General features: G+C 36.0%; 1 protein-coding gene across 13 annotated transcripts in view; it reads left to right on the top strand.

Moving 5' to 3' along the window:
- Positions 1 to 25,059, top strand: part of ADGRB3 (adhesion G protein-coupled receptor B3) — a 446,612-nt gene that overhangs the window by 234,144 nt on the left and 187,409 nt on the right. For all 13 annotated transcript variants that reach the window (XR_002465425.3, XM_021530142.3, XM_021530143.3 and 10 more), the window contains 2 exons: positions 20,950 to 21,096; positions 21,872 to 21,947. Coding sequence is in view for 12 of the 13 variants with exons in the window: in XM_021530142.3 (XP_021385817.1) it covers positions 20,950 to 21,096; positions 21,872 to 21,947 (223 nt within the window). In the remaining variant the exon portion in view is untranslated. The remainder of the gene's footprint in view (positions 1 to 20,949; positions 21,097 to 21,871; positions 21,948 to 25,059) is intronic.

The raw sequence follows: 25,059 nt of genomic DNA, 5'->3' as shown, positions 1-25,059 counted from the left end.
CAATCTCCCATTACATTAAATTTCAGGAAAACACAAAAGAATCCTGCAAGCATATGGAGTGTATCTTAAATTTTTTCCAGTCCTAGCTAGAGACACTTAGAAATGTTTGTGACCATAGCAGCTTTCAGAAAATATACCTACTCTAGCTATAAGATATGAGCAAGTGTACACCTGCTAAGCTTTGGGAATGCTAAAAATAAGCAAACTGGATTGCTGTCTGTTATTGTGTCACCTTATCCCAGGCTAAGACTTTCACATCTTGTAAATTGTATATTTATACTTTCTAGATACTTGTTCACATTACATGATTTGTTTACTTATCTGAATGGCATCTGCCTTAGTCTGCTTATCTTTTTTTGTATTAGAATTAGTGATGTGTGTCTTCAATGCAGCTCTAGATCCTCTGACTCATATATCAAAAATGTCATGCTGGTCTGACATATATCAAGAGAATGAATTTATTTAAAATTTGGAAAGGGTCTTTTTTCAAATATGTTAAAGAAAACAGAAAAAAAAGTCACAGCCTTGATATTAATTTGTACAAATTTATAAAGAAAAATTTTCAGCCAGGAAACAAGTATTTCAATAAATGTATACACAGATACTCAGAATTCATTTGTAATTAAATTACTTCTTTTTCTGAGTCTGTGTAGTGCTAAAGCACAGTGTGGATTTTAAAGTGGGTGTTTATGGTTAATAAAAGTTCAGCTGCTAATATTTCAACATTTTCTCTTAATAGAAAGAAAGTTGCACCTATCACACAAATAAAAATTCAGATCCTATAGAGTGGCCTCAAAAAAGCCCTTCAGATTTCTCTCCTGTTTCGTTCAAGTTATTCCAGAGTACTCCATGTTTTCACAAAGGAAAAGTTCACCTTTAAGCAACTGCATGAATTGTACTTGCTACTTTAAGAAGGCAAACAGGAATCATTCCTTGCAGTGTGTCATACTTCATATATAAATATATAAACATTGTCAAGGAATCATCCAGGGAATAGGCCAGGTTAGCAAAAAATCCTCACAAGCAGAATTCATGCTTTTCTCCTTGTCCTGTGGTGCATGTTGGTCACACCCTTGTTCTTGGATTGCAAACATGGTGGTCGAAGAAGTTCCACGTTCTGTCTTCTGCCATATATTCTTTTCATTCATCAATGACTTTGGCTCCTGGTTGTCATGCTCTGTTTCACACTCAGATGTATCCCATCACTCTTTCCAGCCCCAAACCTCTGTGCTGTTGATTGAGCAGATGTTCTACTTATGTGAAAGGGAACACCTATCACTTTTTTTTTTTCAGTTCTCAAAAAATCCTTCAAGTCCTAGGATTTACACACTGCCAGTATCACTCTTCTGTTTCTACATTTGTTACTTGCTCAAGCCATATGTAATAATCCATAGCTGAAGGTTTCCAGAAGAGAAAAAATAGATAAAAGAATAGGGAAACTGCAGAAAAAGGTCAATTGCAAATTTTTATACTCTTAATACTTCTGCTCTATATATATTCATATCATTTCCTTTGCAGCAGTCTCAGCAATTCCTTGATCAGATCAATATGTTGGCTTTCAGAAGATTCAAGCTTTCTCCACTGATTAAAGGGGAAGGACTTCATGCACACTTTGAAGGTCTAGCTCATTGCAGCATCTGACTTAATGCCTGAAGTAAATGCTCAAGAGCTCATATTTCTTTCTCGTATAAAATAAGCTTATTAAATGATTCACATTCCCCGAAAACTTGCTGTGAACAGTGCATAAAAGAGTAGATTTTCTCACTCTTTTCTAAACCTGCATACTCCATGATCCTGAGAAAATACAATTCTGTTACTTAAGACTGAAAATTACAAATATGAAGAGAATGTCTATCAGTCTTCAAAAACTGGCATAAAAACCTAACTTGACTCCCTAACTATACTCTTAGTAATATTCATAATTCTGTGGTTAATTTTGCATATAGTTTATTAAGTAACCTTAAAGATAAAGCTGAAGAAATTAACCATTCAGTATTTTTAAATGGGTGCCATGGAAACCATAATAATTGAAAGTGTTTACCTTCTCTACCCTATATTAAGTGGAGTAAAACATTCTAAACAAATGGAAGCTATGAAAAATGCTGACATACAGACTCTTGTCTCATTAAAAAATATCTCCAACTGAAACAGAAAGTAGTATCTACAGCCTATTTCTGGAAATTCCTTTTTACAGTATTTATGTATCTCATATTGTTGTATCATTTCTAAATTTCTGCATCTGTAAACTCCTTTCTGAATCATTCTATTTCTTCAAATGAGCAATTAAAAGCTGTTGTTTTCTAAAGATATCAATTTGTACGACAGGCCATTTTTTAACTGTTACATTTAACTATTGACCTGAGAAATTAAATACCTGACCTTATGCACTCCTTTGCCTCAGACAGTGGACCTTCAGGTGACTTCCAACAATTTCCAAGTAGAATTAGGTTTAAAGGGATAGAAATTAAGCATCCATGGTGGTAATTTTACATTAATGTAGTAATGGAGTCAATGCATACCCCAGAGAGTTTGTTTCATAGTAAGGTAGTGCCAAGTGGCAACAATCACATTCAGTGAAGTGTAGTGTCAAGATATTCCAAACCAGACATTCCTTCCTTAAACAGGAGTACCACAGTCCAATAACAAGATGCAGTTCTGCATGGATTTATGATTCATTCTGGGATTTTTTGGCCCTGAGAGAGTTACCACAAGACTGTCCAGCCATCATCTGATAGTACACCAGCTAGAGATGGTGTGGCTAAGTACTACAAATAGCAAAGTTCAGGCCCAGTTTTAATGATTTCTACAGCATTTTGTTACTCACTCACTACTGAAAATGAAAGAAGGGAAATTAAATAGAATTAAAGTAAACCTGCCAAAATTGTAAGTCAGTTAAAATAGGAGTAAAGCCAGCTATTATCTCTGCCTAATACTTGCACTGTGTCAGAAACAGGTCTATTAACAAAAGCTCCATTATGAATATGGAGTTAACATGGTTTATACCAAGCTAATGATATGGCATCCTGCCAAAGCTCTTTTTCATTTTCTGGCCTTTCAAGGGCAAGGAAAGAAAAAAAAACAAGAAAAAACGCAAATCTCCAAACAAATAAAGAATAAAACACCCCCACTCTCCCCCCCCAAAATAAATTAAACCCCCCCAATAAAAACACCAACAAAAAAAAAATATAAAGGGGCCAAAAAGCAAACAAAAAATCAACTGACCAAGCAATAAAACAGAAAAAGGAGGGAAAAAACTTTCATCCATAATATTAGACAAATCAACCTGCTGTATTGAAAAAGTATTATTTCCTAGATGGTGACTGAAGTTTTTAATTCCAAATAGTGGTAAAGATCTGCCTTTTTCAAATTGCATAGCCTGAAGGTAGCATAACAATTGAGGCAACAAACAGGAGAAAAATATATAATTTTTCAAATCAGTTTCATGAGGGTATTAGTGGACTAATAATATCAGAGAAAAGTATTTTTATGGTAATAATTATTTTGGCAGTGAGACTGTCAGATATTAAGGTCAAGCTTCAAAGCCACATAAACATGCAGATGTAATTCTGAGTAATTGTATTTCTGTAAGTATAATTTTTTATTTCTCTTTTTAATATGGAGAGTTGGACTTCAGTGTATAGAGCTAAGATACTGCATATATTCTGCTATAAGGTCAGACTGTATAATACTGACAGAGCTAAATGTCAGTAAGATCAGTTCAAAGCATCCCAAAGGGTCCATGTACTGGGTGGGCTAAAATCACATTCTAACGTATATTTTGTGCCTTGTGATTTTTGAACCCATGGGTTCATCTGTTTTGCAGTGTAAGTTTTTCTTTCCCTTGACTTTTAGGACCCCATTTGTTGCTGTCTCTGAAGGCAGAGATAAAGAATCTTTGATAAGATTTGTGATAAAAATCAGAGGTTCGTTCTACTAGAGATTAATATACCTTTTAAGTTTTGGGGTTTTTTCCGTGCTCTAAGTCTCCATTACAGTAGGAAGGAGACAGAGAAAGAACTTTTCCTTATTCAAAATATGTAGTACAGCTCTGTGGCCTGCAGTGATTTAATGGCACTAGATGCATGCACAAATACTTAAGTCACCTGCACTGGTGCCAAATAGCTTGATATTGTTGTGATTTTGTTTAACTGTTTTTGTTTTTTTTTTTTTTGGGGGGGGGGGGGTTGGGTTTGTTTGTTTTTTGGTTTTTGGTTTTGGTTTGGTTTTTTTTTTTTTTTGAGGGGGGGGTTTTCAAGCAAACAGTCATGAAGGCATGTAATCAGCCCTAGGCAGCATTATTCTGTAAATCTTCTACTAATATAGGTTGGGAAATGGCCTTCTAGAAAAGATATTTGATCTCATTGCTTGAATGATTTTTCATATAATCTGTGGTTCAATGCTTATGCTGTTATTTAATGACTATTATTTTGTGGATATTTTTTCTAACCTATAAGATGTTCCACTTACATCTAGTTATTTTAATTATTAGCAGGGTTAGCTATATGCTGGTTTTTTTGTAACTCATTGCTACTAAAATCTTGTGTCTTCATGCTATGTACTGTCACTCAGTAGTCAAGTATTTTGAAATGAGATAGATTTCAAGAACAACTATGGGGAAACAGTATATTGGTACAGTCACTTCTCCAGAAAATCCTGTTTGGGGTCCTGATGTTGAGGAGCATAACTAGAATGTGAGCTGATATCAAAGGCAAGTACTTGGAAACCCATCCATACGTGTACAAATTGTGCCCCTTGGTGAAACGTATTTCCCCTACACTGGCACCAAAATCTCACCTCCAATAAAACAGAGGAATGAAAAGATACTAGCCTGCCCAAGGGAAGGAAGTGTGGGACAGTCATCAGGATGATTGGATCTTCAGTGATTTGCAGGCAGGCAGGCTGCTGCATCTGCACACACAAGACTTCTCCTGTTTGTCAGTGAAACATTCATCAAAAATATAGCAAGCTTATCCCCTCCTTTCTCATTTTAACCTAAAGGGAATATAATATGTTCATAAAGATTAAAGGGAATGTCTCATTTTGCCATTAGGTATCTTAGATTGTTCATTGCAGAAGCATGGAATGAATGTTTTTAATGCTCATTTAGCTTTGAAAATTGCATCACTATCTAGGCAATGAAAAATAATGGTCTCCATTCACAGTCAACAATGCACAAAGAAAAGTTAATTTCAGCAAAATGAATGCCATTTAGCATTGCCAAATTGAACTTATACCTGTTTCTTGGATGAATAGTTCCACTACTGGAAGACATGGCTGGTGATTTTATACTGCATCATCTATTTAACATTTGTGGTTGTACTTAGAAATAATTTTCAGAAGTTAAAATTATACATACCCAAAACTCTTGTAAAGTTAAGTCACAGAGACTGCACGTCAACAAGGCAAGGCATTCAAATATGGGCCAACTTCTTCTACTTAGAAATCGTATTCAACAGCAAAGCTCAGAGGATTTTGAAGTGTTTATGTATATACTGGTTTTAATTTCATTTGACAAGATATTAGATGTAGTTGGCTGATTGTATGAGTTGGGTCTTTGAAAGTACTTAAAGAATGCATTTAAGAATTTTCTTTCAAAGATGGGAAAATGAGTAGGCAAGTAAATGTGTAGGAATTTGATAATTCTTGTTTCTTGTAGGCATTTGTTAGAATATTTTTTTAGGTTCATAATTTTGTTATTCTTTAAATTCTCTAACAGCATATTTACTCATGAGCTTTTTAATACACGATTTGACAGATGCTCTGTCTAGAGAGCTACATGCACATTTTCAATGGCTTTCTTCCCTATAGATGCAATTTTTATTGATACCACTAGCTGCTGTATCCAAATTTTTACCTGTTACTCAGCATTAATCTGCACTGTCAGTGGTTTTACAAAAGTTTAAAGTCTTTTCTAGCTATGCCTGGATGTAAAATGAGATTGTTTAACCTGAGCCTTTTATCTTATTTTTTATTTTTTTTTAATTTAGTGCTTCACATAAATATAGCTAGACCATTCACTAAATAAACTTCAAATTATGTTACCTTACAGCTGTGTCAGACAATTATCAGAAGCTGTCAGACTAGAACCTAGAAATTGTTAAATTACCAAAATACTGTTTTGTTTCTTCTCAGTATTTGAACATCTTGGTGGTACAGAACATTAGGACTAAGTATTTATATTGTTGTTTGACTCTTTCATGTTGAAATAGTTTCATTTAGTAGAATTATATAAACAGAAAGGTTTTTTCATTAAGATCCATTCTATAATATATTGAGGTTTGGACTGAAGGAGAAAATTATTCTGTAGTTGGTGGCTAGGATTTTCCCAGGAATGTAAGAAAAACAGAGCCAAGCTACTATTCAAGTGAGGTTTCTTTGTTCTCAGTTTAATTATTTGGACCCATGTTGAATTGATCTGTTGCAGAAAGAGCTGAAAGTGAAAAAAGGCATAATATAAAAATTCTATAAAGATAACCTAAATGTAGTGCATCATTATTAAAAAGTTCAAGGATTTGCTTTTTAAAACATACTTGTAAATTTTATTTAAAGGCTTCCATTCCCCCCCTTATCCTATCTTGTGTATAATTCCCAATATTTTATACCTCTGTTGAATAATAAAACTTGTTTATTCCTATTAATGTACTTAAATGAGCTGCTTCACTTTATTGATTTTACTTCTGTTACGTCTACTAAATTCTGATCTACTCTATTTTTAATGTGTATAGAACCACAGAAAGGTTGGTGTTGGAAAAGACCTGTAAAATCATTGAGTCCAACCATTAACATAACATCACCATGTTCACCACTAAACTATGTCTTCTAGTGCCACATCTACACATCTTTAAATAAGTCCAGGGATGGGTTCTTCACCACTTCCCTGGGCAGAATGTTCCAGTGCTTCTGAACCCTTTCATTCCATTTTTTTTTCCTCCTGTCTAAATTAAACATCCCCTGGCATAACTTGAGGCCATCTTCCCTTGTCTTACAACCACTTACTTAAGAGTTGATAATGACTCCCACCTGGCTACAGCCTCCTTTCAGGTAGTTTTAAAGCATGATAAAGCCCCCCCAAGCCTCCTGTTCTCCAGGCTAAACAGCCCTCAGCCACTCCTCATAAGCAGTGTCCTCCAGACCCTTCACCAGCTCCATTGCCCTTCTCTGGACTCACTCCAACACCTCAATGTTCTTCCTGCAGTGGGGGGCCCAGAACTGGACACAGCACTCAAGGTGCAGCCCCACCAGTGCCAAGCACAGAAGGAGTCACTTCCTGGTCCTGCTGGCCACACTATTGCTGATACAGGCCAGGATGCCATTGGCCTTCTTGGCCACTGGGGCACACTCTGGCTTATTTTCAGTCACTGTTGTCCAGCACCCCAAGGTTATTTTCCACCAGTCAGGTTTTCAGCCACTCTGCCTCAGCCTGTAGCACTTTCTGGAATTGTTGTGACCCAAGTACAAGACTTTGCACTTCATCTTATTGAACCTCATACCATTTTAATCTGCCCATCAGTCTACATTGTCCAGATCCCTGTGCAGAACTTTCTTACTCTCCAGCTTCCAGCAGCCACACCTCAGTATCATTTGTAAACTGGCTGAAGGTGCACTCAATTCCCTCACCCAGATCATGGATAAAGACATTAAACAGGACCCACCCCAGTGCTGAGCCCTCGGGAACTCCCCTACTGACTGGCTGCTGCCTGGATGTGACTTCATTCACCACCATTCTCTGGGCTCAGTTCTTAACCCAGTGAAAAGTGCCCCTGTCCCAGCCATGGCAACCAGCCTCTCTGGGAGAGTGCCAAGGGTGACTTAGCCAAAGGCTTTACTTCATCCACTAAGCAAGCCACCTGGTCATAGAAGGTAACCAGAGCAGTCAAGCAGAACCTGTTTTTCCTCAATCCATTCTGGTTCTGCCTGATCCCCTTGTTGTCCAGCACATACCACATGTTGGTACTGAAAAGGATCTGCTCAATCAAGACCTTACCTGGCGTGGAAGTCAAGCTGACAGGCCTGTAGTTCTCTGGATCCTCTTTCTAACTCCCTTTTGCAGATGTGGTTGTTTGTGTAAGTTTTGGAGAAAAAATTATTCTGTGTCCAATTAATTTCTTTCTCTAAGAACTGGAACCAGTATGTTGTCACAGCACATGCACTGAATGATGACTTTGAGCACCTTTTGAAAATAGTTCATTGCCCTACAAATATCCCTTTGTAATAAACTTAATGTAACTGTAGAACACAGATTTTTAAATCATAAAGGTTTCATTAATAACCACAATTTACATCAGGATTGGTCCAGATTATGCTGGCCACATCTTTGCTTTTTGAAAAAAGGGACTGCTTTGAAATATTATCAAATAACTGAGCATCCTTACACTGACCCCTAACTTTGTTTGTTTTTTGTTCAGTTTGGAAATTTTATTATGAGTGTTTGCCACTAGAGTGCAGTCATTTTAGCTTCCAATAAAGCACCATTTAGATGTTTTGGGATTAGAGACAGAAAACCTATTTACTACATAAAAAATATTCCATAAAAGCAAAAGCACTGAAAAAACAACACAGAGCAAAGACAGGAAAATAACTAAAGGGGAAAAAATGCAATTTTCTTTCCAGGATCCTGTGAAATACTGTTTGCTAGGTAACAATATTATAATCAGGATATGGTGGGGAAGAAGGATCCTATATAAGATGCATGTTTTGATTGTCCAGTTCTCCACTGTATGATTTGCAGTAGGAAAGCCATCTTGACTACAGATTATAATAGAAATACTTTTGGAAGGCAAGAAATGTTTTGTTTTTTCTGGCTATCTCCTAGATCTAGCTGTGGAGATAATTACAGTTACCTCAAATACAGTGTGGCAGCAATAACAGAACTGGACTCAGTGTAGAATACTTGAGACTGAATAATACTGCAAGACCAAATGTGTAGATTATTTTTAAAAAGTAATTTGCAAACATTTTCACTAAATTTATAGTCTCTCTGGTATAGACATTCAGTCATTCTTTTGTAGAACTGCCAGGTACAGAAAATTAGTTGTAGCCATTTTGTTGTATTGGTGGGTTGCAAAAACTGTTGATCAATAGAAAACAAAAAAAGAACTCCATCCCTTCTTCTTATTTAATGTTCATGACACTGCTTTTAGAAAAATTCACCATGTTTCTTTATGTAATAACATGTACAAACTCCTCCTTTCTAATTTAGATAATAGGTATAATTGTATTTATCGGAATATCACACAATGTAGAATCACATTTTAACTTTACAGAGCATCTATCTACAGGCACTATTTCTAAAATATAACGGATAGTTCACTGAAGCAGTATAGTTTGGGGGACTGCTATTCTGAATAAATATTTCAAAAACATACTGCAATGAACAGCACGAGAAATTGAAGAAAGAACAATAGCACTAATTGCTACATTTAGCTTGAAATAACTGTAGCAGAAAATAGGTTGCAGGTAGGATATAGTGCCAAAGAGAGAGCAGAGTCCCATCAGGTGCTTGTGTTAGTAATGCAAGTGTCATGGAGCCAGGCACAATGGTGGCTCCTTAAGACTGTATCTGTCATGCCTCAGGAAAATCTGAAATGTTTTCTTAATCACAGTAATTTCTACACATTAACTGTCCAAAGTGGTCATTCTCTACTGCATGTAAAAGTAAAACTGGAGGCATGCTAAGGGCTGAATCCAAATAGACATTTTTTAAGATGTAGAAACCTCTCTGCTGCCAGGTATAATGCTATGATATATATTGAATTGATTATTTTAAGCATATATTCTGTTTAATTTTGGCATTGAGCTCAGTAATAATGTGTGTTTTAAGTATTCATCAGTACAAGTAAGGGTTAATCCAGTATTCTTATAAGCAGTTTAAACTCACTGTACATCAAAATTCAGATGATTTTTTAAAACCCTGAGAAGGCAACACAAGCAACCCTGATTAAGTATCTCTTTCTCTGTCAACTGCACTCAAAATGAATGAAAATGTAAGACACCTGAATTCTGACAAAGGAAACGTAATGGTGTAACATCTGACTTAGCTGACTAGTTGACTGTTTGTTTCCATTTCTTTCTTAGATGCTTGGATTTTTTTTGATTCCTCCTCCCACAACTCTGATAAACAAGAAAAGCCTCTCATCTGGGGGGAGTGGGAGGGAAGAGTGGGGGATGCTGGAGATGGGATGACCAGAATTAGGTAACAAGAGCTGAGCACAAGGTCCACATGCCATAAGTGATTCATGTGATTGCGTTATAACAGCTCATAATAACCAAGCTCTGTCATAGGCCAAATTTTCTAGTTAGATCTTTTTTAAAGCATCTCCTCATTGTGCAGTTGTTTTATTGGAATGACCATAATAACACTGAGATATTTCTCCCGAGTTATTAAAGTTAATTTAGAATTCAACAATGTGAACAAGTAAATCAAACTCAGTCTAATTAGTATTACTTACTGCTTAGATTGGATAGCGTCTATATGTCCCAGTGAGGTACTGGGTTTTGTTCTGCCATGCATGATGTAAACAATCTAAATAAAGCATGCGTGCATTATCCTTAAAATTATATTTCACAGTGCCCCAGTACAACCTTTTACAATCCCTTGAGCAAATCTTAATCCAGTTTATGTCCTCCATGGAGAATATTCAAGATGAATTAGACATGCCTCCAAAATACAAAGACCTAGTTATGAACTCCTGTGAGGTAGGTTAAAATCATGGCCTCAACATGAAACTGAGACACAGGAGATCTCTGTTTCTAACAGTTCTGTTTCATATTTTCTGTGCAACTCTGCTCAAGCCTATCTAGAAGGCATTTAGTATTCCAGCATTTGCTTATTAGCTGCTGGTTCAGGGAGAAGCAAGAGTAGGCTGCTCTGTGAGAGAAAACAGGAGACAGCAGGGTGTACACACTGGCCTCACTGGCAAAGGCCAGGTCCCACAGCATCCAGACAAGAAGAGCAGACAAAGTCTGTGATGGTAGCCAGACCCAGCTAATATTCCATATCAGCAGAAAGCCCAAAATGATGAGGCAGATCTGACATCAAGCCAAGAAGTCAAATCAAAGCATCAGGGTCAGGATATGGTCCAGTGGTGCTCCGGAAAGCTACCTTACAGTGATAAGGTAGGTCCAAGGTCATTAAATCTTGATATGGAATCTGCAGGTCAAGGTTCAGATAATCAAAATACATAGCCACGCACAGCCACAGCAGATTCAGCTTAAGTGCAACTCTGAGTGAAGGGGCTGTAGGGGCCCACTTCTCACAGCCCTGTAATTTTAGTCTGATCTAAGCCACAAAGTTGCATAAATTCACAGCTGATTTGAGTACCTGCAGTTTAAGCTGTAGAGGTGGGTGTGGGGGTGTGTGTGTGTACTGGGGATGTGCTGGTACTGACAGCTTCAGCATCATGTTGAATGCCAAACTCAGAATGGTAGATATCACTAGAGAATTAGTCTGATGCTGACCAGGAAATGCTAAGCTTGTGACTAAATTCTGTGTCCTAAATTACCAGTGTCAAGAATTTACTAAAGCACTAATTTGAGACATCATACAGTTATCTGGGATTAATTAAACAATCTTGCCTTCCTTCTGAACCCTTGATTTATATATTATGTCAGTGTTCAAATGAATATTCAAAACGGGAGTTGGTCTTCCTTTCCTCCTGCATAAGTTTTGATGGTAATAGCCTTGAATCCTAATGGATATTTTCAACCAAGGTAAGACAGGTATGGTTTGTAATGCCTTCGGATGGGGACCCTATGTTCAGAAGGAGACCTAATTGCATGCAGATCTTTCTGCTTCAAGTGTTCAAAACATAAACTCAGTATTCTAACAAGCAATGTTAGAATTGTAAGTCTTTCTCTGACTTGGCCAGGTTTTAAAATAGAAAGCAACTGCAGATGCATATAAAGAAGGGACCAATTTGGTTAGTAAACATACCTAAAGGCTTGAGCTTTTTGAGGATCTTATCTGTCTAATTTCTCAACCCTAATGGAGCTGAAGTGTAAAGAAAGCACTGTTTTCTGCTTCTGGAAAGAAAAATGGATAAACATACATTCCTGGTGGACTGCTGTAAAAACAGGAGCCAGCTGCAAGCATTTCCTCCATATCCACTGTTTGCAGGATATGGCTTTTAATTGATCTTTCCTGTTCAGGATTTCAGCTGCTTTCATACTAGTAATCTCTGTATTTCTATGCCAGAGTAATTTACAATTCTCTCAGTTTTAATTTTGCTGTAGTGTTATCTGAAAATTCTTTACTATGCCGTTCTCTATGATTATGAAAAAGCTGTTCAAAAATGAAATATAGTAGAGATTTGATTTTAGTTTCCTACAAAAAGCTGTGATTACAAACATATATTGATTCCCATGATTTATTTTTTCCCCCTCTGTGTGTGGCCTTTCTACACCAAATTTTCTATCTCCATGCCTGTAAATTTACTTCTTACATAATCTCTCAATGTCCTGAATAACTTAGTTCACATCTTAATAGATTTCTGAATGATAAGTTTAGTTATGATTTCCTTAGAGGTATAGCCATCTCTTCTTTGCTTCAGTTTACTGCTTTTGGGAAGCAATCATTCTACTCTGCTCTACATCACCCCAAGCAATGTAATGTTCATAGAATATTTTTATCAATTCTTTGCTAATGATTTTCGTATCTGCTTGCCTCTTTACTGATTTCTTGTCCTGTCAAGTCCTCCCCATCTTTTTTTAATGGTTTTTATTGGATATCTAACCATGAGTAAGCTTGATAAATACACATGTAAATGATCTCTCAGTCTAACTTTTCTTCTTTCTTTCTTCTCTGCTTCATCATCATTTCTATCTTCTGAGCTCACTACCTTAACATTGCCTTCAGTCTCACTCACTTTGCTCTTGTTATCAGCTAGAATCATCAGCACAGGCACTTTATCAAGTCAACTTAGTAACTGAAAAATGTTTAGCTTCTACACCTTACCTGCCCAGTCAATCAAATATTGTGTTGTAGGTGACCTTGCGCCCTCAGTATTGCCCATGGTTTTTCAGCCTTATGTCTGTAAATTAAAACTTAAATGTACTGTAAATCATGCACTTAAATGCCAGTTCATTCTATCTCCTGTATCAGTCTCCATCTTCTGTCTTGCTTTATGCTGTCTTTCTTTTCTTTAAGAAGTATTTTATGGCCAGATATGAGAGGCTGCCTGAGACCACAGTTATAGTAGCATAAATGCACAGTAATACTAAGAGGAGTGAAAACAAATAAAGCTCCTTCAGAAACAGAGTACCTTTGATGTGGCTCTGGGTCTATTTGGCTGCTCATCTTCATCTTCTTCAAAATAATGCCCAGAAGGTGGAGTTGTCTTCTAATTGAGGAAGTACAGCTTCCTACCATATGTTTGAAGCATTTTTCTAAATTATCACATATTTCAGGAAGTATTCAATTTATCATGAGAATACGTTTTCTTTTATCTGCTCATAAAAATAATGTTTACATTTTCATTAGTTCAATTGGGTTTTCTTCAAACTTGTTATTCGGATTAGCAGATTCATTTTGTTCTTTACATTCCACATGTGCTAGCTCCAAATTGCCATATTAAACTTACAATGTGCATTATTAATTAGTAAATAGTAAAACATTATTTTAAATTATTAAAAGAATACTAAATAGTAAAAAAATATTACAAATTACAAAAATACTGAGCTTCAACTTCTCCCACCCCCTGCCCCCAGGGAAAATGCAAAAATAATACCTGGAACATATAGAAATTCTCTGATGCTGTAGATGTTTCCATGAACTAGCTTTCTTGTACTATAATTAAATAAATAAATAAAACTATAATATTTTTCATTATTGTTTTTAACAAAGATGTATTGTCTATAACAACAATTTTAATGGTCTAATTATTGTTTGAACTTTTAATTTTTGTATTTTATTTCCATACCTGGAACAAAGCTATCATAATGAATGTGCAATCAGAAATCACTTGTGAGACTGCATATGCATATGTGATGTTTCATGAGTCTATGAAATTTGTATATTCTTAAGTTTTTCCTCAAATAAAGAATTTGGTCCTGAGCAACAAAAGTACACACAACCAAAAGAAAACATTTGCCTGCTGCCTGCGATTTTTTTTTTTTAATTATGTAAGTAGCAGAAAAAGATCTGAGTTTTTATTAAATGCATCCTGATTATTGCCTTAAACCATGCAACTTTCTAAGTTGTCCTATATATCATAGCAATAATATAATGGCAATGGGTAATATTTTCCCCGCTGCACTGTCTATAGAAAACAGAAGGGAAATATTCAGAGATCACTGTTAAGGTAGGTTCTTGATTAACCACTGCATTATTCTTAGCCTTCAAACAGTGAGTCTATTTAAGGCAGAATTTGCTTGACAGCGAAGGAAGGATTCATGCAAAGTTCATCCTTGATCAGTGAAAATATCTCTGAAGTGTCTATTTCAGCTTTTGCCTGTACTGGTACTGTGTCTTGCTACCCAAAGCTTGAACAGTGAGATGTAGCTTCTTTGGTCTGATGAGCTTCAGGAATGTAAGTGCACAGCAGGCTTCTAGGGACATCCCTGTCTTGTCTGCACATGGAGCAGTAGGTTCTAATTTAAGTATTTATCACTTCTGTATGGATAGCCGTGAGAAGTAGTAGATCTGTTAAGTTATATTTTCTTAGGAGCTTTTTTCTGAACATAGTTTGATGCTGGTTCATTGTGAGGAGATTTCATTAATATTATTTACAGAAAGAAAATTGCTGTGTTGTTTTTCTCATGTTCATGTAAGAAGATGCCACTTCACCACAGTCCTTCTGTTATACATAAGCTTGTAGGTGGTAAGAAGTGAGTTTATCTTTGGACTGAGAGAAGGATTTTAATCAAGCCTGCTCACATGGAGAGTTCTGTTGCAAATCTGGAGATGCACAAATGACTCTCCTTTAAATGGGGGTTTTACCATTTGTGTTTGATGCAAATTTTCTTTATCCCATCTCTTTATCTCTAAATATCTCTATCATTTTAAAATTACAGGATTTAAGTGGATAGAGAAAGTCTGTCATAATGTTCATAATGTTCTTCAATATGTCCATCTCACTCTTCATTGATGATCTAGACAAGACTTTGCTCCACATGTATCCAACATGGGCTTACTTAAATAAGCTTCCTTATTCTATAAAAAAAAACAAAGGTTTTACATTTAAGGTCAAAAGAATAATTCTAGAATGTATATTTTTCTAACTGACTCTTCTTAACAGAGATGTTTTGCAGAAGTGCTCAGTGTTCAGATTTTCAACACAAAACCCTTTAATATTCTTTGTTAAAATTCTTTCTTCTTCATATTTTGTTAAAATAATCTGTGGCAATAGCAGTACTATTTTACCCAGAACAGATTTAGCAAGAGCTGTTCCAGAAGGGCAGTAAAACATTGTCTGTTTTTAAAAATATAAATGTGTGAAGTGATGAAGCCAAGTTCACTAAATGCTGAATAATATATACCTAGTATACCATCAATGTTTTGCAGCGTGGCAGAGTGGCAGAAATGCTGCAACCTTCTCTGAAGCATCTCCTTCAGAAGCCGCTCAGAGTAAGGCCGTGAGAACAGCCATTTCAAGTCCATGCAGACACACAGGTCACAGAGAGCTCAGGGGAGGAAAGACAGGAAGGGTCTTTGCCTGATACACTCCAGCGAGGGGTTTATTGCACTCACCACACTGGAGACCAGAGACCACAGACAAAACCATGTGGTCTGCACACCGTCAGTATGGGGTCAGTGACCAATGACCTGAGGGCACAGGGGTGGGCAAAGGGCAGGGCAATGGGCAGCAGCCTTTAGGGGGGATGAGGGATGAATAATTGAGGTGAGTAGTGTCAACTGGCCAGTGGGGGAGGCAATCTGATGTGGATTGGCAGTAGTTCTGCAGAGCATCATGAGTTAAGTCTTCTCTATCAGCTTAGGTGGGGAAAACTCATTATATAGTCTTCCCTGAGCAGGAGGAGTCAGAGGATTCCACATCAATGAGCAAGTCAAAATAGGATAAGAAAATAGCAAATGAGACTGCTAATATGCACAGTCATTCTCTGTTGTCTGTAACTGAAATGCAATCAAATTCTGTATTGTGAGTTATTGAAAATTAGAGACCAATGTGGTTATTGTGCTGTTAAAGCACAACACACCCAGAATACTATCACTTATAAGAAAGCAGAGTCAGAACTGGTATTGCAGCTAAGGGGATAAATCTGTAGCAACCTGTAGATCAGGTCTATAGCTTCCCCTGTGAGGGGAAGAGGAGGGGCATGTGCTGCACTCTTCTCTCTGATGAGCAGTGACAGGAATCAAGAAATGGCAAAAGCTGTGTTGGTGGGGTTTAGGTTGAATATTAGGAAAAGGTTCTTCACTCTTGAGTGTGGATGGGTACTGGAAAAGGCTCCCCAGAGAAATGATCACAGCACCAAGCCTGACAGAGTTCAAGAAGCATTAGGACAAAGCTCTCAGGCACATGGTGTGACTATTGGGGTAGATGTCCTTTGCATGTTGTATCTCTATTGTGAGAGCTGAAGTTGCATTTAGTGCCTGAGAAAACATCCAGTTGTTTTTCTGTCATGCCTTTTGGTGAATCTGATTTTCTGTTCAAATTGATTATTATTCAAGGGTCTAATTCTGAAATTTTACCAGTTTTTGTTGGAGGCTAATGGATGAATACTAAAGACAAGGGGAAAATTATTCATGACACTTACTTGACTGTTTTTTTTTGTTGTTGTTGTTTAGCAACCTAGATCAAGCAGAGAGCTACTAGAAGTTGCATTAGGCACCTTATAACTCATTCAGGGTTATAAGGATCAAGGCAATACATTTCAGCTTTTCTTTTCTAGGCCACGATCTAAAAAAACTATTCATACAGGAACTACACTAATTTTTCACTGCAAGTTTTCTTTACACATTAATTAACCACTTTTGTGCTGTTCCAAATAATCTGCTTATATAGCATTCACATATTATTGTGTGTAACCAGGTCATTTTTGTAGTGATGGAAAACTGTCTATTCTCACCAGCTTGGCATTAATCAGTAGCAACAATATTTTGTATTGGTTATGTATGATCAGTTAGTAGTTTCCAATTCATAAATTTTCAGTAGAGCAGTATCAAACAGATGTCTGCAATTGCAACACAAAAATTAAATAAAGGGAAAATAAATATTTATAAAGAATATTAAGATTGAATCCATTACAGTTCAAATCAAAATTGATTAGACTAGACTACTTACATGAATTCTTCTGAATCAATAATTACTATGGAATCATCAAATATGTATGTATACTTATGTGTAATTGAACTACTGTCTTGTAGCTTCTACCAAAGTACATCAACAAATACTGAAAGAAGCCTCCTGTCTCAGGCTTCTAATACCCGGAGCTCAACCTGCACCTTGCACTGCAGATGTGCACAGTGAGCAGTGGTACTAAACCACAGAATGATACAATTATAGAATATGCTGAGTTGGAACAGACCCATATTGAGTCCATCTCCTGGCCCTGTGCAGGACAACCCCAAGAATCACACCATGTGCCTGAGAGCTTTGTCCAAATGCTTGTTGAACCCTGTCAGGCTTGGTGCTGTGATCACTTCCCTGGGGAGCCTGTTCCAGTACCCAAACACTCTCTGGGTAAAAACCTTTTTCTGATATTCAACCTAAACCTCCCCTGACACAACTTCAGGCCATTCCCTTGGGTCCTGTCACTGGTCACCAGAGTAAAGAGATCAGTACCTACCCTTCCACTTCCCCTCATGAGGATGTTGAAAACCGCAGTAAGGTCTCCCCTTGGTCTCCTCCACGCTGAACCGACCTCAGCTGTTCCTCATACAGCTTCCCCTCTTGACTCTTGACTATCCTCCTCACCGTCCTTTGAACACTCTCTAATAGCTTAATGTCTTTCTCATGTTGTGGTGCCCAAAAGAGCAGGCATGACTCATAGAAATTGCCAGGATAAAAATAAATAATAAAGAGTATTTTCCATACTGAAAGAGTTTAATTTAACATGACACATGAAGATTTTCCTTAGCTTCTGCTTAGGTAATTTTAATTTTAGATGTCTTCTTTTTTCTATTTTTTCATCTTTTTTTTTTCCCACTTTGCATTTTTTATTCATATTTATATTCTCTTTGAATATTTTTCCAGTAGTACACAATTTGTGTGTTTGTATTAACAAGCAAAAATGCTCATACCACAGTGCCTAAAGGTATCCTTGTTTTCCAAATGTCCCACCTCATGAATTTAGGACATGATGATTTGGTATGTCAATTTGAAATAATAATAATAATAATAATGAAAATAATAAACCAAACCTGTGAGAAACCTTTGCTTTTTTCAAATGAGAAGACATAGTCCTTGTGTTGGAGTTGCAGAACTGAATCATTTGTGTTCCAGAATTTGAAGCCTTGTTTTCTAGTACAAACCTAACATAAAAGAATATGATGACATGCAAAGTGAATGATGTCTTACAATCTGTGTATAAGAACCTTGTATTTGAGTTTCTGACATATGAGTGATCCAGCACGTGGGTCATTCCCCTCTAAAAGGTTTGTTAACTTTCAGTTCAGAATAAATAATTATTTTATGTGGCAGATTAAAACTGAGATAGAGAGCCTAATTTCACAATTATCCAGCTGAATGCTGGACATTCTGTCCAGAAGGATTCTGTAAATGACAGTATCAAGAGCTTGACCCAAATCCAAGAAGATCCCATCTACTGGCTTCCTTTGATCAGCTAGGTGGGTTACTTTGTCATAAAAGGAGATCAGGCTTGATAAGCAAGGCTTTTGTTTGATTGTAAGTAAAAAAACTTTTCTGAACCATGAATGGGAATATATAGGACCATAGAATCTTTTAAGTTGGAAAAGAGCTTCAAAGATCATTGAGTCCAGCTGTAAACCCAACACTGCCCAATGAACACATATATTTCTGTTTTTTCCATATAAGCTGTAAGTCAAAGTTTTAGGTTTTATGCTTTGTTTTTGTTATTCATCACCTAAACAATAACAAATATTTTGGAATTTTTGGTTCTGAGCATTGTTTAGGTGCCATGATAAATGGCCCTATTTAAAATACAGAGAGAGACAGAGTACAGAAACTACTATCCTAGACCCTCACCATTTATCCAGTCCTAAAGTGGTTTTCTGTTTTGCAGAGTAAATTCCATTGAATACCATTGATTTCCTATTTCAATAAAGGGAACTGTCATCCAAAAGGGGGATGAAATATTAAGGCTCTACTATCTAATTAGATAGATAGCTAGATAGGTTGATGCAGCAATAAATACTGTGGAAATAAAAAACCACCCCAGTATTGTCTTATACAGACTGTATTTAATTTTGAAAACTAAATAACTGTTAATTTTATATATTGGGAAAATAAAATTATTTTTAAATTTTAAGAACTATTGGAAAAAATCCATTTTTACAATGTTAATATATTCTGTATAACCACTGATTGCATGTGAAAGCACACAATCCATTTTATGTCCCAGTAGTTCTGAGACACCTCAACTCTATTCCCTCCACACAACACCTAAAAATTCACAAGACTAAGCAGCCCCTTAGTTCTGGGAATGGATTTGGCAATTGCAACCTGGAGGGGATTGTAACTGCCATTATAAAGCCCTGATAGTTTTATAATGGAAAGTGTGAAACAACATGTGATTCTGTATACATAACCAGTCTGATTTGAAAATAAGAGTTAGTTATTAAGGAATATATTTGTAGAGTTAATATTGTTAACTTTGTAATTTTACTCTTCTTTGGATTTAAATTACAGCTTTCTTTCAAATAAAAAATTCTGATGAGACACCTAATGGTTTTCTGCTTTAATTTTGCTGTTCTGCTTGTTTTTACAGATGTCCTTCACTGTATTTATGTTTAACTCCTTTGCAGAGTCCTTGCAGTGAAATCATTATGCAGATCAAAGTATAGTCCTAATCTCCAAGCTCTTCCACCTACACTAGCCTCTGCAGAAATTTATTAGGAAGGGCATTGCACAGGAAATATCTATACACACGGCTTACATTAACAACGGAGCCAGGCTCATAATGTGGTGTTTGTCATCTCTCTGACTCTATGTAGACACTTGCAGCCCTGTCAATTACTTTAAAGTAGTTTGAGTCTTACTAGACACTGACTGTGTTGCCATGGAGTTGTACAGATTTCACAGCAAAGCTGAAACTGATTTCCAGGTGATAGTTGAGTTAGAAAACAGGGAAAAAACCAGAATGAGTAAACTGAATTCCGAACTGACTATTATTCAATTTGACACCTATTTCTTCTGTCTTGATATATCTGTTATAGACATAACACTGATGTTGTTTGGGAATTGAGGCTTTTTAGGTGGAAGAAATATAATAAGAGTTCAGAATGGAGATTATTATTTCAAGAAAAAGAAATTAGGTGCTAGACTGCTTTACTTGTATGAAAAACAAGGTCTATATGAAAACAACAAGGTCTTTTAATATGTTAATCTCCTTAATGGACCTATCCTGAAATTGTGCCTGTATAGAGGATAAAAGCTCTTTTATTGCTTCATTAGTCTGTATCTGGAAGTTATGTTTCCCAAAGCAATTTTAAGCATCCTCTTACTTTTATTGTTGCATTTGATCATTTTAGAATTTGCTCTGAAGACACAACAATGTCCTTATGTATGAATTTCAGGGTATAAGCTGGTACATTCAATAATCCCTGTTACGAAATTTAATCAGAATCTGACTGACAAATGCTATGATCAATACCACGCAATTAATCCATAGTAGAACTGCATAATAAACAGAAGATTAGAGTTTCTGAGCCAGTTAATGTCCTATGAATTCCTGATTTACTTGAAATTTGTCATTAAAAGTTTTGTTATGGTGTACTGTTGTCACTCTATGATGTTTTAACATATGAAAGACAATTTTAAATTTATATGATTTTATGACTTCTCTTACTAGTGGCTAGCATTCAGAAGCTTCCTGCTGCATCTGTTTTAACTGACATCAATTTCCCCATGAAAGGAAGAAAAGGAATGGTTGATTGGGCACGAAACTCAGAAGACAGAGTTGTCATTCCAAAAAATATCTTCACTCCTATGTCAACAGGTAAAAAAGCATATCAGCATGTTAATTTTCTATTAGCTTTAGCAAGGCAACTGTGACTCTTGTCTCATGTTGGGAGAGACTTTTCTCATAATATGGGAGTAGTTCTTTTATTCCTCTTCAAAAGAAATACCTATAGCATATATATATAGTGTAAATATATCTTCAAAAGAAGTACCTATAAAGTTTATCTTAGAGAGAAATGAATGGGCTTAATTTCAGCACCTTGAACAAATAGTGCTGCATAAATCCTAGACATTATTTTCTACACCAAAGAAACAATGCTTTACTTAGTTACTGTGTGCGAGATTTAATCTCTTTGATATGAGGTGAGCTGAAGTGCAGCTTGCTGAATCCCCTGAAGCTGCTGTGTTCCAGCAGTCGTTCCAACATAACTCTTACCAAAGAAAGCTCAGCAGGCAAATTAGACTAACTTCAGGTACAATTTATTAAATATCATTGCAGTGCAGATCTCTGACACTAGAAAATTTACAGACATTCTTTGAGAATGTTTAATTATAAATATAAATGGACTAGAATGGATGTCAGCATACAGTGACGGATTTTTTGAAAATGGGATTTTTGATGGTTTAAATCTCTTGATATGCTCCTGACAGTGATACATTTTTATGACAGGCTTCTAGGAGTTAATTCAAAATTATGATGGTTTATTTAAAATTAAACTTTTATTGCAAAGATAAATGATATTCAGAGGTTTTTGTGCTGATGAAAGCTTGGGAAAAAGAGGATTAAAATTGTTTTCTTTACTTGTTTTCAGAACTAGATGAATCAACTGTATTTGTACTTGGAGCAGTGCTATACAAAAATTTAGAACTCATTTTGCCCACTTTGAGGTAAGAAATTTCATAAACACAATATGAATTAAACTATTTCAGGATAATAAATATAGTACAGGCCAGAAAAAAAAAACAGTCAAGACTATTTGCATATTAGTACTGCTGGATATTTCTTCGTTATATTTATAATGTATATGCATGTATTAATCTTTCCTTCATGCTTAGTTAGTTGTATGACAGAAGTAGCCTTTTCATCAAATTGCCTTCACTTATATTTTATGTAATCTATATTAAAGTTAATTACAGAAATGTTTTATCAGAAGTGTATGCAGTGATGTACATTAATGCTTAGGCCGCTTGTGCTTCAACCTACTGTTGTCCAGTTACTACAAATGGTCTTGTAATGACATCATAACTTGATATACTAAAGTTGTCTGCTGTACTTTACAGAAGTCTCTAGCAATAGTTTTCTAAATATTTTTTTCTCTGCAAATTGTATTCAGAGTGATCGGCTGTGCTGTAGAGAAGATGTTTCTTGTTTTAGAAACAAGACATGCATGTGCTGAACAGCTGGAGTATATAACTTTTGTGGGTCATACACATGCAAAAAGATATAGGAAGGCCTCTTGTTTCACTGTTTCCTTTCTGTACTTGTCAAAAGACAATTTGGAAATAAATATGATAATTTCATGGTCCATTTATTCTATATTATTATATATGATCCTGGTCTTTTTATGCCCTTTTACAATAAAAGAAGCATATGCAGATTGTGCCACAATAGGTGTTAATGAATTCACAATAATCAAAAAAGATAGTAATAAGGAAGCCACCAGATCACTTTTTCCTACTCTACTTAGCCAAAATGTCAGGATTTGAAACAAAGAATGGAAAAGCAACAGGTTTTTGCCACAATCGATCTGAAAAAAAAAAAGCTAATTCTTAAGAAAATTTAAAAACTACTTCCTAGCAAAGTTTCAATGTGCTGTTCATTGAGGAGCTATAATTTAGGGACAGAAATGTCTCTGAAGTAGAGCACAATTTGAACAGTGATGTCCTGACAAGACTCCTGGAAGCCTGAAAGTGCTGGCAAGGGCCATCTGTGCTTAAGGCATGATATAAATGACAGCTCATGCATTTCTGAAGTGTCACTAAGCACTTCCCATTTGTTGTACCAGTTTCTGAAATTCGCCAGGAAGGAAGAGATGTTTGTAAAAGATTTTTTTTTTTACCCCATACTCAAAGAACCATGACAATTGGCTTATTGGAGATAGTTCTTTTTGGTAGACCTTAGGAAAAATCTGCCAATCCTAGGAAAGCATCAATACAGCCATGTGCTTTTCAGATCTTTACATTGTTATCTTCAGTCTATGATCATGCCTTTATAGCTTTCATGTGTCAATAGTTTTAATTTACAGAAAAAAAGGTGTAAACTTTAAATTCTGAATATTTGCTTATATGAAAAGTCTTTCAGGGCTCTTATTTCATCCATTATGAAAGTGAGGTTGATATGCCTTACTGGATTTTTCCTAAAAACAATACCATACCAAGTAGTGGGAGCAAGGGCAGAACAGGGATATGAAGTATAACAATGTAAATGGATTATGAATGCTTTCTGGTTCCCAAATTTTTTACTTTTGTCTGTTCTGTTTTCAGCTGATTACTGATGTACACCGCAAATTTAACCACTTCTCTGTACAGGTTTTGTGACTTACTTTGCCCAAATGGTCTAATAATCTATGGATATCTATTAATAAATGAAGTCTTTAGAAATTCAAAAACAGCTGAGGGAGCTGGGTTTGTTTAGCCTGGAGAAAAGGAGGCTCAGGGGTTCGCTTTTCATTCTCTATATCTCCCTGAATGGAGTTTGTAGCCAGGTAGGGGTTGAGCTCTTCTCATTGGCAGTTAGCACCAGGACAAGAGGAAAAGGTGTGAAGCTCTGCCATGGGAGGTTCAGGTTGGACATCAGAAAGAATTTCTTCACTGAAAGGGTTCTTAAACATTGGAATGGACTTCCCAGGGAGGTGTTGGAGTCCCTAGCCCTGGATGTATTCAAGAAATGACTGGAGGTGGCACTTAGTGCTATGGTCTAGTTAACCAAGTGGTGACCAATCAAAAGTTGGATTTGATGATCTTAGGTGTCCTTCCAACCAAGTAATTCTGTCATTCTGGTGGTTAGGTGATTCTGTGATTCTGTAACTTGAAACTGGAAAAAAAGCTGCAGCTGTGATTAGTGCTGCATTTGTTGAGTTCTTATACTCTGTGAAAATTCTAACTGACATGCAGGTTTTAAAGTGATACTTATTATGGTCTGTTTTTATTATTTTAAACTTGTTTGGGTACATGAATGAAGGTTCCTATATATCTCAAGAGGTTCATTCTAGTCTGCCTGCATTTTGCAAGGAAAAAAATATCATCTTACACAGGTTTATATAAGCTACTCTTTGTCTTAATCTTGCTTAACTGTAATAAATATTATTGTAATAACCATATTAGTGCTGAACAGTGAAACGCTTCACTGCATTACTGTTGTCTATGGAGCAAACACTGTAAGATGTGAAGGAACATAACATCATTTATTTTTTATATGATGCCTAGAAGTGCACAACACAGGAATTTAAAATACATTCTGGATGAGTATCTTATGTGATGATTTTCTAAGTACAATGGCAGTTAAATATATAGCAAGGGTGAGAATAAAGATGAAAAAAATTAAACCAAGGTAAAATAAGTAAAATGTTTTCATGATGGAGTTCAAAGGCTACATCATATATACCTGATAACCTAATAATAAAGGTGATTTCTACCAGCTGAAGTTAGATGTCTAGAAAGCTTTACCAGCTCCCATGTGATTTCAGTTCCTGGCTTTACATAAGTTAGGGTGGGAATAAAGAAAATATTTGGTTGTAGTTTCCAGTAGAATAAAGATGACATGCATTCCAATACATTCCTTAATTTTATCACTCAGAGGTATGCAAACTTCTGCATCATCACAAGAACTGCTTTTTAAAAATAAACAAACAAATTTTAAAAATATCTCAGTATATCATTAGAGAAAATCTTCCAAAGTACTTAACCACAGAATCCCAATCTGCTACATCACAGGTGTTCTGTGAGTAAAATGAGGATTTAATTATCTAGAGCAGCTTATACAATATATTTCACAAAATAC

The sequence above is a fragment of the Lonchura striata genome, chromosome 3, assembly GCF_046129695.1.
Source record: "Lonchura striata isolate bLonStr1 chromosome 3, bLonStr1.mat, whole genome shotgun sequence".
Lineage (NCBI taxonomy): Eukaryota > Metazoa > Chordata > Aves > Passeriformes > Estrildidae > Lonchura > Lonchura striata.
The sequence above is the reverse complement of the archived record's forward strand: the minus strand, read 5'-3'. Positions and strand labels throughout refer to the sequence as shown.